The sequence below is a fragment of the Ascaphus truei genome, unplaced genomic scaffold (genome assembly GCF_040206685.1).
Source record: "Ascaphus truei isolate aAscTru1 unplaced genomic scaffold, aAscTru1.hap1 HAP1_SCAFFOLD_656, whole genome shotgun sequence".
Classification (NCBI taxonomy): domain Eukaryota; kingdom Metazoa; phylum Chordata; class Amphibia; order Anura; family Ascaphidae; genus Ascaphus; species Ascaphus truei.
In genome coordinates this window covers 36,715-49,164 of record NW_027456989.1, presented here as the reverse complement: position 1 = coordinate 49,164, position 12,450 = coordinate 36,715, and the positions used below count along the sequence as shown (strand labels likewise).

The 12,450-nt window shown below is 55.6% G+C and overlaps 1 protein-coding gene across 1 annotated transcript in view; it reads left to right on the top strand.

The window, feature by feature from the left end:
* Positions 1 to 12,450, top strand: part of LOC142485863 (WD repeat- and FYVE domain-containing protein 4-like) — a gene marked incomplete at its 3' end in the record, with an annotated part of 167,128 nt that overhangs the window by 118,821 nt on the left and 35,857 nt on the right. Inside the window, exons 16-20 of the mRNA XM_075584575.1 lie at positions 1,940 to 2,099; positions 4,732 to 4,808; positions 7,980 to 8,198; positions 9,506 to 9,687; positions 10,675 to 10,894. Coding sequence (XP_075440690.1) covers positions 1,940 to 2,099; positions 4,732 to 4,808; positions 7,980 to 8,198; positions 9,506 to 9,687; positions 10,675 to 10,894 — 858 coding nt within the window. The remainder of the gene's footprint in view (positions 1 to 1,939; positions 2,100 to 4,731; positions 4,809 to 7,979; positions 8,199 to 9,505; positions 9,688 to 10,674; positions 10,895 to 12,450) is intronic.

Sequence of the window (12,450 nt, the reverse complement as noted above, 5' to 3'; positions counted from 1 at the left end):
TGTCCCTGTACCTGCAGTCCCCTGTCCGCACGTCTCTGTACCTGCAGTCCCCTGTCCGCACGTCTCTGTACCTGCAGTCCCCTGTCCGCACGTCTCTGTACCTGCAGTCCCCTGTCCGCACGTCTCTGTACCTGCAGTCCCCTGTCCGCATGTCTCTGTACCTGCAGTCCCCTGTCCGCACGTCTCTGTACCTGCAGTCCCCTGTCCGCATGTCCCTGTACCTGGAGTCCCCTGTCCGCATGTCTCTGTACCTGCAGTCCCCTGTCCGCACGTCTCTGTACCTGCAGTCCCCTGTCCGCATGTCTCTGTACCTGCAGTCCCCTGTCCGCGCGTCTCTGCCTGTACCTGCAGTCCCCTGTCCGCACGTCTCTGTACCTGCAGTCCCCTGTCCGCACGTCTCTGTACCTGCAGTCCCCTGTCCGCATGTCTCTGTACCTGCAATCCCCTGTCCGCATGTCTCTGTACCTGCCTGTACCTGCAGTCCCCAGTCCGCACGTCTCTGTACCTGCAGTCCCCTGTCCGCATGTCTCTGTACCTGCAGTCCCCTGTCCGCATGTCTCTGTACCTGCAGTCCCCTGTCCGCGCGTCTCTGTACCTGCAGTCCCCTGTCCGCATGTCTCTGTACCTGCCTGTACCTGCAGTCCCCTGTCCGCACGTCTCTGTACCTGCAGTCCCGTCCGCATGTCTCTGTACCTGCAGTCCCCTGTCCGCATGTCTCTGTACCTGCAGTCCCCTGTCCGCATGTCTCTGTACCTGCAGTCCCCTGTCCGCATGTCTCTGTACCTGCAGTCCCCTGTCCGCGTGTCTCTGTACCTGCAGTCCCCTGTCCACGCGTCTCTGTACCTGCAGTCCCCTGTCCGCATGTCTCTGTACCTGCAGTCCCCTGTCCGCATGTCTCTGTACCTGCAGTCCCCTGTCCGCGCGTCTCTGTACCTGCAGTCCCCTGTCCGCACGTCTCTGTACCTGCAGTCCCCTGTCCGCACGTCTCTGTACCTGCAGTCCCGTCCGCATGTCTCTGTACCTGCAGTCCCCTGTCCGCATGTCTCTGTACCTGCAATCCCCTGTCCGCATGTCTCTGTACCTGCAGTCCCCTGTCCGCATGTCTCTGTACCTGCAGTCCCCTGTCCGCATGTCTCTGTACCTGCAGTCCCCTGTCCGCATGTCTGTGTACCTGCAGTCCCCTGTCCGCACGTCTCTGTACCTGCAGTCCCCTGTCCGCACGTCTCTGTACCTGCAGTCCCGTCCGCATGTCTCTGTACCTGCAGTCCCCTGTCCGCATGTCTCTGTACCTGCAATCCCCTGTCCGCATGTCTCTGTACCTGCAGTCCCCTGTCCGCATGTCTCTGTACCTGCAGTCCCCTGTCCGCATGTCTCTGTACCTGCAGTCCCCTGTCCGCATGTCTGTGTACCTGCAGTCCCCTGTCCGCACGTCTCTGTACCTGCAGTCCCCTGTTCGCGCGTCTCTGTACCTGCAGTCCCCTGTCCGCATGGCCCAGATCCGCACATGGTGCTACGCTTCCCCATTTATTTGTTCCGGGGGATTCAGTGAAATGTTTATCTAAATGTGATGTCTGATTTCCAAACCATAGTCCCAATATATTAATACAATAAGTTCTTCGTACAGGCCGCGGATCTGTTGTGATAGCGGGCTCTTTCACACCTCCCTAAATCAAAGCAATTCTATGGAGACCAAGGCGCAATAACAGAGGCACCTCTGAGGGTGCTGAACCTTTTATTAAAAGTAAAGATTAAATAATAAAAACGTACGCCCACAAACGAGTGTCTTTCACACTAGCTCATGTAAAAGGTGCCGTGGTCTCTCCGTGGCACGTAGGAGTAGCGTGGTCGGGTGCACAGTGGGTTACCTCGAGCCGCCCTGTGCCTCGCACTGATTCCAGCCCCTCTCCCCGGTACGTGGCTGCCGTGTCCCTGTCACCAGGTGCCCCAGGAAGTCCGTGTGACAGCCGCCTGTGCTCCAGCTCCGTCCTGCACACGTCGGCGAGCCTCGTCTCCATGACCTCCCCGCGGAGATTCCAGGCACACACGGCGTCCGTGTCACCGTCCTTCGTGGAGTTTGACATGTCATCCCACGGATACGGGTACGAAATCACAGCAGGGGACATCGGGACAGGAAAAGCCTGACAGTCACAGGGCACGGACAGTGACACAGCTTTATAGGGACATTTCACCTAAACAAATATCTACCTCACACTGAGCCAGGAAAACACGCAATGTCTTGGGAGCTTTGGCACTTAAGAGGTTAATAACACACATGACAACACTACATGTCCTCCCGGTCACGGCCCTATGTGTGTGTGTGTGTGTCACGGCCCTGTGTGTGTGTGTGTCTGTCCCGGCCCTGTGACAGTGTGTCCCGGCCCTGTGTGTGTGTCACGGCCCTGTGTGTGTGTGTGTGTGTGTCACGGCCCTGTGTGTGTGTGTGTCACGGCCCTGTGTGTGTGTCACGGACCTGTGTGTGTATGTGTATCACGGCCCTGTGTGTGTATGTGTGTCACGGCCCTGTGTGTGTGTGTGTGTCACGGCCCTGTGTGTGTGTGTGTGTCACGGCCCTGTGTGTGTGTGTGTGTGTGTCACGGCCCTGTTTGTGTGTATTACGGCCCTGTGTGTGTGTGTCACGGCCATGTGTGTGTGTGTCAAAGCCCTGTGTGTGTGCCACGGCCCTGTGTGTGTGTGTCATGGCCCTGTGTGTGTGTGTCACGGCCGTGTGTGTGTCTGTCACGGCCCTGTGTGTGTGTGTCACGGCCCTGTGTGTGTGTGTCACGGCCCTGTGTGTATGTGTCACGGCCCTGTGTGTGTGTGTGTGTGTCACGGCCCTGTGTGTGTGTGTCACGCCCCTGTGTGTGTGTGTGTCACGCCCCTGTGTGTGTGTCTGTCCCGGCCCTGTGACAGTGTGTCCCGGCCCTGTGTGTGTGTCACGGCCCTGTGTGTGTGTGTGTCACGGCCCTGTGTGTGTGTGTGTCACGGCCCTGTGTGTGTGTCACGGCCCTGTGTGTGTATGTGTATCACGGCCCTGTGTGTGTATGTGTGTCACGGCCCTGTGTGTGTGTGTGTGTCACGGCCCTGTGTGTGTGTGTGTGTCACGGCCCTGTTTGTGTGTATTACGGCCCTGTGTGTGTGTGTCACGGCCCTGTGTGTGTGTGTCACGGCCCTGTGTGTGTCACGGCCCTGTGTGTGTGTCACGGCCCTGTGTGTGTGTGTGTGTGTGTGTCACGGCCCTGTGTGTGTGTGTGTCACGGCCCTGTGTGTGTGTCTCGGCCCTGTGTGTGTGTGTGTCACGGCCCTGTGTGTGTGTGTGTCACGGCCCTGTGTGTGTGTGTGTCACGGCCCTGTGTGTGTGTGTGTCACGGCCCTGTGTGTGTGTGTGTCACGGCCCTGTATGTGTGTCACGGCCCTGTATGTGTGTCACGGCCCTGACTTGTGGTATAGTACAGGGGGCCCACGCGTGGTATAGTACAGGGGGCCCACGCGTGGTATAGTACAGGGGGCTCACGGGTGATATAGTACAGGGGGCCCACGGGTGATATAGTACAGGGGGCCCACGGGTGATATAGTACAGGGGGCCCACGGGTTATATAGTACAAGGGGCCCACGCGTGATATAGTACAGGGGGCCCACGCGTGATATAGTACAGGGGGCCCACGCGTGGTATAGTACAGGGGGCCCACGCATGGTATAGTACAGGTGGCCCACGCGTGGTATAGTACAGGTGGCCCATGCGTGGTATAGTACAGGGGGCCACTTGTGGTATAGTACAGGGGGCCCACGCGAGGTATAGTACAGGGGGCCACTTGTGGTATAGTACAGGGGGCCCACGCGAGGTATAGTACAGGGGGCCCACGCGAGGTATAGTACAGGGGGCCCACGCGAGGTATAGTACAGGGGGCCCACGCGAGGTATAGTACAGGGGGCCCACGCGAGGTATAGTACAGGGGGCCCACGCGAGGTATAGTACAGGGGGCCCACGCGAGGTATAGTACAGGGGGCCCACGCGAGGTATAGTACAGGGGGCCCACGCGAGGTATAGTACAGGGGGCCCACGCGAGGTATAGTACAGGGGGCCCACGCGAGGTATAGTACAGGGGGCCCACGCGAGGTATAGTACAGGGGGCCCACGCGAGGTATAGTACAGGGGGCCCACGCGAGGTATAGTACAGGGGGCCCACGCGAGGTATAGTACAGGGGGCCCACGCGAGGTATAGTACAGGGGGCCCACGCGAGGTATAGTACAGGGGGCCCACGCGAGGTATAGTACAGGGGGCCCACGCGAGGTATAGTACAGGGGGCCCACGCGTGGTATAGTACAGGGGGCCCACGCGAGGTATAGTACAGGGGGCCCACGCGTGGTATAGTACAGGGGGCCCACGCGAGGTATAGTACAGGGGGCCCACGCGAGGTATAGTACAGGGGGCCCACGCGCGGTATAGTACAGGGGGCCCACGCGAGGTATAGTACAGGGGGCCCACGCGAGGTATAGTACAGGGGGCCCACGCGTGGTATAGTACAGGGGGCCCACGCGAGGTATAGTACAGGGGGCCCACGCGAGGTATAGTACAGGGGGCCCACGCGAGGTATAGTACAGGGGGCCCACGCGAGGTATAGTACAGGGGGCCCACGCGAGGTATAGTACAGGGGGCCCACGCGCGGTATAGTACAGGGGGCCCACGCGTGGGAGCAGACTGTAACAGATCTTCTCCTTTCCTCCGGTCCCAGGTGCCTTTTCCTCCCCACGATCGGCACCGTTTTGGGCTCTAACGTGGAAGAGATGCTGTCGGGGGGCGTGGGATCGGGTACGTGGCCAGCAGCACATTCTTTCCCTACCCCCACCCACCCACCTGAGTGTGTGTGACCACAGGAAGTGACCCTGTGACCCTTCCCCATTAAGCAGTAATACCACGACCCTCCCCGGTGACCCCGTCACTTTCACCAGCACACAGCGATCATTAACCGACCCTTAACCGCCACGCCGAGGAGCTGGGGGAGCGTGGCACAGAGGAGAAGCGATCAGGCTTTTAACCCTGGGTCACTTCTAATGGCTTTTCTATCTCACAGGCTGACCAGCAATACTCCCTCCTACCCTCGTATAGTGGGGGCGAGTATGTCCAGCTTCCTGGGGCTGGTTATGTTTAGTGGTTACATTTGGGTATAAAAGTACTGGTACTGTGGCAGGTTTGGGTATAAAAGTACTGGTACTGTGGCAGGTTTGGGTATAAAAGTACTAGTACTGTGGCAGGGTTGGGTATAAAAGTACTGGTGCTGTGGCAGGTTTGGATATAAAAGTACTGGCACTGTGACAGGTTTGGGTATAAAAGTACTGGTACTGTGGCAGGGTTGGGTATAAAAGTACTGGTACTGTGGCAGGTTTGGATATAAAAGTACTGGTCCTGTGGCAGGTTTGGATATAAAAGTACTGGTACTGTGGCAGGTTTGGGTATAAAAGTACTGGTACTGTGGCAGGGTTGGATATAAAAGTACTGGCACTGTGACAGGTTTGGGTATAAAAGTACTGGTCCTGTGGCAGGGTTGGGTATAAAAGTACTGGTACTGTGGCAGGTTTGGGTATTAAAGTACTGGTACTGTGGCAGGTTTGGATATAAAAGTACTGGTCCTGTGGCAGGTTTGGATATAAAAGTACTGGTCCTGTGGCAGGTTTGGATATTAAAGTACTGGTACTGTGGCAGGTTTGGGTATAAAAGTACTGGTACTGTGGCAGGTTTGGGTATAAAAGTACTGGTAATGTGGCAGATTTGGGTATAAAAGTACTGGTACTGTGGCAGGGTTGGGTATAAAAGTACTGGTACTGTGGCAAGGTTGGGTATAAAAGTACTGGTACTGTGCCAAGGTTGGGTATAAAAGTACTGGTACTGTGGCAAGGTCGGGTATAAAAGTACTGGTGCTGTGCCAAGGTTGGGTATAAAAGTACTGGTACTGTGGCAAGGTCGGGTATAAAAGTACTGGTGCTGTGGCAGGTTTGAATATAAAAGTACTGGTACTGTGGCAGGTTTGGATATAAAAGTAGTGGTACTGTGGCAGGTTTGGGTATTAAAGTACTGGTACTGTGGCAGGTTTGGATATAAAAGTACTGGTGCTGTGGCAGGTTTGAATATAAAAGTACTGGTACTGTGGCATGTTTGCATATAAAAGTACTGGTACTGGTACTGTGGCAGGTTTGAATATAAAAGTACTGGTACTGTGGCAGGTTTGGATATAAAAGTACTGGTACTGTGGCAGGGTTGGGTATAAAAGTACTGGTACTGTGGCAGGTTTGAATATAAAAGTACTGGTACTGTGGCAGGTTTGAATATAAAAGTGCTGGTACTGTGGCAGGTTTGGGTATAAAAGTACTGGTACTGTGGCAGGGTTGGATATAAAAGTACTGGCACTGTGACAGGTTTGGGTATAAAAGTACTGGTACTGTGGCAGGGTTGGGTATAAAAGTACTGGTACTGTGGCAGGTTTGGGTATTAAAGTACTGGTACTGTGGCAGGTTTGGATATAAAAGTACTGGTCCTGTAGCAGGTTTGGATATAAAAGTACTGGTCCTGTGGCACGTTTGGATATTAAAGTACTGGTACTGTGGCAGGTTTGGGTATAAAAGTACTGGTACTGTGGCAGGTTTGGGTATAAAAGTACTGGTACTGTGGCAGATTTGGGTATAAAAGTACTGGTACTGTGGCAGGGTTGGGTATAAAAGTACTGGTACTGTGGCAAGGTTGGGTATAAAAGTACTGGTACTGTGCCAAGGTTGGGTATAAAAGTACTGGTACTGTGGCAAGGTCGGGTATAAAAGTACTGGTGCTGTGCCAAGGTTGGGTATAAAAGTACTGGTACTGTGGCAAGGTCGGGTATAAAAGTACTGGTGCTGTGGCAGGTTTGAATATAAAAGTACTGGTACTGTGGCAGGTTTGGATATAAAAGTACTGGTACTGTGGCATGTTTGCATATAAAAGTACTGGTACTGGTACTGTGGCAGGTTTGAATATAAAAGTACTGGTACTGTGGCAGGTTTGGATATAAAAGTACTGGTACTGTGGCAGGTTTGAATATAAAAGTACTGGTACTGTGGCAGGTTTGAATATAAAAGTGCTGGTACTGTGGCAGGTTTGAATATAAAAGTACTGGTCGGGTGGCAGGTTTGGGTATAAAAGTACTAGTACTGTGGCAGGTTTGGGTATAAAAGTACTGGTCCTGTGGCAGGTATGGGTATAAAAGTACTGGTACTGTGGCAGGTTTGGGTATAAAAGTACTGGTCCTGTGGCAGGTATGGGTATAAAAGTACTGGTACTGTGGCAGGTTTGGGTATAAAAGTACTGGTACTGTGGCAGGTTTGGGTATAAAAGTACTAGTACTGTGGCAGGTTTGGGTATAAAAGTACTAGTACTGTGGCAGGTTTGGGTATAAAAGTACTAGTCCTGTGGCAGGTTTGGGTATAAAAGTACTGGTACTGTGGCAGGTTTGGGTATAAAAGTACTAGTACAAGGCGATCGCTGGCATTGTTTGCTTTGATAAATCTGGGGCCGTTTTTTCCAGCTCGGAGACTAAGATATATAATAGATAATAGATAATAGATAATAGATAATATATAGCTGGTAATTTATAGTTAGTTCCTAACAACAGCGAGCAGTATTTATTAGGATAACAAGTCTGTTCTGATCGTTATTATGGAGAGTAATTAAAGGTACTGCCCCATATAGGAACAAACCATTATATATTGTTACGTGAAGGGCCGGACAATGTTATATACATGCTGCTTCCCTGTGGAAGGAAAAGTAGGAAATGAAGCACATTGAGGGAGAGAGATGAAGCAGATGCCCGGCGATCTTTACACGGGCAAACTTTCAGAAAGGATTTGCACCGTTTCTCTTGTTTCATTGTATTTAGAAACAAAGTGTGGAGCTTGTAGTGTCCTCCTCAGTGTAACGCGCCCCCATGGGACTGACCCGTTACCCGATACCCTGCAGGTGGGCGCACTTTCCCTCCTCCTGGGGGTCTCAGCTTCTCGTGCTGGTTCCTGGTGAGCAGATTGTGCTCGGCCCCCGAGCCACACCCCGTGCGCTTCCTGACCATCGAGCGTCACGCGTCACGCAGTCAGCAGTGCTACGTCTGTCTCTCCATCTCGCTGTCCGCAAAGGAGGACGCTCTGCTCATCTCAACGGAGGAGCAAGAATTCCAGCCACTGGGTGAGGATGGGGAGGGAGCAGAGGGGGAGGGTCCGGGGAGGGAGGAGAGAGGGTCCGGGGAGTGGGGGAGGGTCCGGGGAGGGAGGAGAGAGGGTCCGTGGAGGGAGGAGAGAGGGTTTGGGGAGGGAGGAGAGGGGGAGGCTCCGGGGAGGGAGGAGAGAGGCGTCCGGGGAGGGAAGAGAGAGGGTTCGGGGAGGGAGGAGAGGGGGAGGCTCCGGGGAGGGAGGAGAGAGGGTCCGGGGAGGGTGGAGAGGGGGAGACTCCGGGGAGGGAGGAGAGAGGGGTCTGGGGAGGGATGAGAGTGGGAGGCTCCGGGGAGGGAGGAGAGAGGCTCCGGGGAGGGAGGAGAGAGGCTCCGGGGAGGGAGGAGAGAGGGTCTGGGGAGGGAGGAGAGAGGGTCCAGGGACGGTGGAGAGGGGGAGGCTCCGGGGAGGGAGAAGAGAGGGGTCCGGGGAGAGAGGAGAGGGGAGGCTCCGGGGAGGGAGGAGAGGGGGAGGCTCCAGGGAGGGAGGAGAGGGGGAGGCTCCGGGGAGGGAGGAGAGGGGGAGGCTCCAGGGAGGGAGGAGAGGGGGAGGCTCTGGGGAGGGAGGAGAGAGGGAGGCTCCGGGGAGGGAGGAGAGAGGGGTCCGGGGAGGGAGGAGAGAGGGAGGCTCCGGGGAGGGAGGAGAGAGGGATCCGGGGAGGGAGGAGAGAGGCTCCGCTGAGGGAGGAGAGAGGGAGGTTCCGCTGAGAGAGGAGGGAGGCTCCGCTGAGGGAGGAGAGAGGGAGGGACCACTGGGGGAGGAAGAGGGGGAAGCTCCGCAGAGGGAGGAGAGGGGGGAGGCTCAGCGGAGGAGAGAGGGAGGCTCTGCTGAAGGAGGAGAGAGGGAGGCTCAGCGGAGGAGAGGGGGGCTCCGCAGAGAGAGGAGAGAGGGAGGGACTGCTGTGGGAGGGAGAGGGGGAGGCTCTGCTGAAGGAGGAGAGAGGGAGGCTCAGCAGAGGAGAGGGGGGCTCCGCAGAGGGAGGAGAGAGGGAGGGACTGCTGTGGGAGGGAGAGGGGGAGGCTCTGCTGAAGGAGGAGAGAGGGAGGCTCCGGGGAGGGAGGAGAGAGACGAGAGGCTCCGCTGAGGTGGGAGAGGGAGGGACCGCTGGGGGAGGGAGAGGCGGAGGCATCGTTGAAGGTGTATAAAGTAGAGTTCTTTCTAAATGTTTTTGAAGTAATGCGCTTATTTAACTATATAACTATGTAACTATATAACTATATAACTATGTAACTGTATAACTATATAACTATGTAATTATATAACTATGTAACTATTTCCCCACAGATATGATGGAAGTAGAGCTTTGCCCTCCCAGTTCTCCCCAGTCACTATCCCAGGTTCGTCTCAACGTGTCCGGACTCATAGTGACCGGTCAGTGGCATCACCTGTCCGTGGTGCTGAAGGAAGTGAAGAGATCCTGTGTGGTCAGTGCCTGGATCGATGGACAGCTGCTGGGATCAGCGGAGGTCAGTCAGCACTTCCCTTGTGTAATGGATTTATACATCTCATATTAAAATATCTTACTATAGATATGTACAGAGCTTTCTAAACCTCACAGGTCTCTTCTTCACATGTACAGAGCTTTCTAAACCTCACAGGTCTCTTCTTCACATGTACGGAGCTTTCCAAACCTCACAGGTCTCTTCTTCACATGTACAGAGCTTTCCAACACTCACAGGTCTCTTCTTCACATGTAAAGAGCTTTCTAAACCTCACAGGTCTCTTTTTCACATGTACAGAGCTTTCTAAACCTCACAGGTCTCTTCTTCACATGTACAGAGCTTCCCAAACCTCACAGGTCTCTTCTTCACATGTACAGAGCTTTCTAAACCGCACAGGTCTCTATTTCACATGTACAGAGCTTCCCAAACCTCTCAGGTCTCTTCTTCACATGTACAGAGCTTCCCAAACCTCACAGGTCTCTTCTTCACATGTACAGAGCTTTCTAAACCTCACAGGTCTCTTCTTCACATGTACAGAGCTTCCCAAACCTCACAGGTCTCTTCGTCACATGTACAGAGCTTTCCAAACTTCACAGGTCTCTTCTTCACATGTACAGAGCTATCTAAACCTCACAGGTCTCTTCTTCACGTGTATAGAGCTTTCCAAACTTCACAGGTCTCTTCTTCACGTGTACAGAGATTTCCAAACCTCACAGGTCTCTTCTTCACGTGTACTGACCATGACCTGTGAGGAAAGCTTTATACACACTATTACACACTATTACATCTATAAAGAACTTTCTTATTGATACAATGTATGATGATGAGCGTTGAGCTGGTGACGAGAGGTATCTGGTCCCCTGGATGCCGCGCTATTTACCATCCACTGTACTAATCATTATTAAGACCGGACACAGGTCTTGATTGACCATTTGCTGTGACCGAGTATTGGCGCACATACCTATGGCCATGCCGTGTCTTTCATACTGTGACTCCCCTGTGCTCCGGCAGATACAATATTTCCAGCGCCTCCCTGGGGACTGCTCCTCTCTGAGCCCCTCCTCCCTGGTGGATATTCACGCATTCCTCGGCACGCCGCGGCTGTGGCGTCAGCGGAGCGCTCTGATCTGGCAGCTGGGCCCTTCATACCTGTTTGAGGAGGTTTTATCCGAAGAGATGATGCTTGAGATTCAAAGCCTTGGCCCCTCCTACTGCGGCAACTTCAAGAATGGTCAGTGGGCTTCTCCAGCGCACACCCCAGAGGCGGGGCTTCCCTAATACACAGTGCGCATGGGGGTATCTCTAATACACACCTCAGAGGCGGCGCTTCCCTAATACACAGAGTGCATGGGGGTATCTCTTATACGAAGAGCTCAGAGGCGGGTGGCTTCCCTAATACACAGAGCGCAGAGGTGGGATATCTCTAATACACAGAGTGCAGAGGCGGGGGCTTTCCTGATACTCACACCTCAGAGGTGGGGGGCTTCCCTAATACACAGAGCGCAGAGGCGGGGGCTTTCCTGATACACAGAGCGCAGAGGCGGGAGCTTCCCTAATACACAGAGCGCAGAGGCGGGGGCTTCCCTAATACCCACACCTCAGAGGGGGGGGGGGCTTCCCTAATACCCACACCTCAGAGGGGGCTGTTTTCCTATCTTTGCATTCCCAGTTCTGTGATGCTCTAGGGTCAGAGGTCAGAGTTGGGGTGGAAGCTTTCTCAGTAAAGTGCTCAGTTATCAACTGTCACTCAGGTGGGGGGGGGACAGGGATAGGTGGGGGGATTTGTTTCCCGCGGGCGGCGCACAGGGATAGGTGGGGGGGATTGGTTTCCCGCGGGGGGGCAAAGGGATAGGTGGGAGGGGGGGCGGTGCACAGGGATAGGTGGAGGGGGAAGCACAGGGATAGGTTGGGGGGGAGCACAGGGATAGGTGGGTGGGGGGTGGCGCACAGGGATAGGTGGGGGGTGGCGGCCCACAGGGATAGGTGGGGGGATTGGTTTCCCGAGGGGGGGGCAAAGGGATAGGTGGGGAGGGGGCGGCGCACAGGGTTTGGTGGGGGGGATTGGTTTCCCGCGGGGGGGGGGGCACAGGGATAGGTGGGGGGGAGCACATGGATAGGTGGGGGGGGAGCACAGGGATAGGTGGGGATGGAGCACAGGGATAGGTGGGGGGGGAGCACAGGGATAGGTGGGGGGGAGCACATGGATAGGTGGGGGGGGAGCACAGGGATTGGTGGGGGGGGGGGGAGCACAGGGATAGGTGGGGGGGGCACAGGGATAGGTGGGGGGGGGCGGCGCACAGGGTTTGGTGGGGGGGATTGGTTTCCCTGTGGGGGGGGGGGGGCACAGGGATAGGTGGGGGGGATTGGTTTCCCGCGGGTGGGCACAGGGATAGGTGGGGGGGGAGCACAGGGATAGGTGGGAGGGAGCACAGGGATAGGTGGGGATGGAGCACAGGGATAGGTGGGGGGGGAGCACAGGGATAGGTGGGGGGGGAGCACAGGGATAGGTGGGGGGGGAGTACAGGGATAGGTGGGGGGGAGCACAGGGATAGGTGGGGGGGGAGCACAGGGATAGGTGGGGGGGGAGCACAGGGATAGGTGGGGGGGATTGGTTTCCCGTGGGGGGGGGCACAGGGATAGGTGGGGGGGAGCACAGGGATAAATGGGGGGGAGCACAGGGATAGGTGGGGGGAAGCACAGGGATAGGTGGGGGGGGGAGCACAGGGATAGATGGGGGGGGAGCACAGGGATAGGTGGGGGGGGGAGCACAGGGATAGGTGGGGGGGG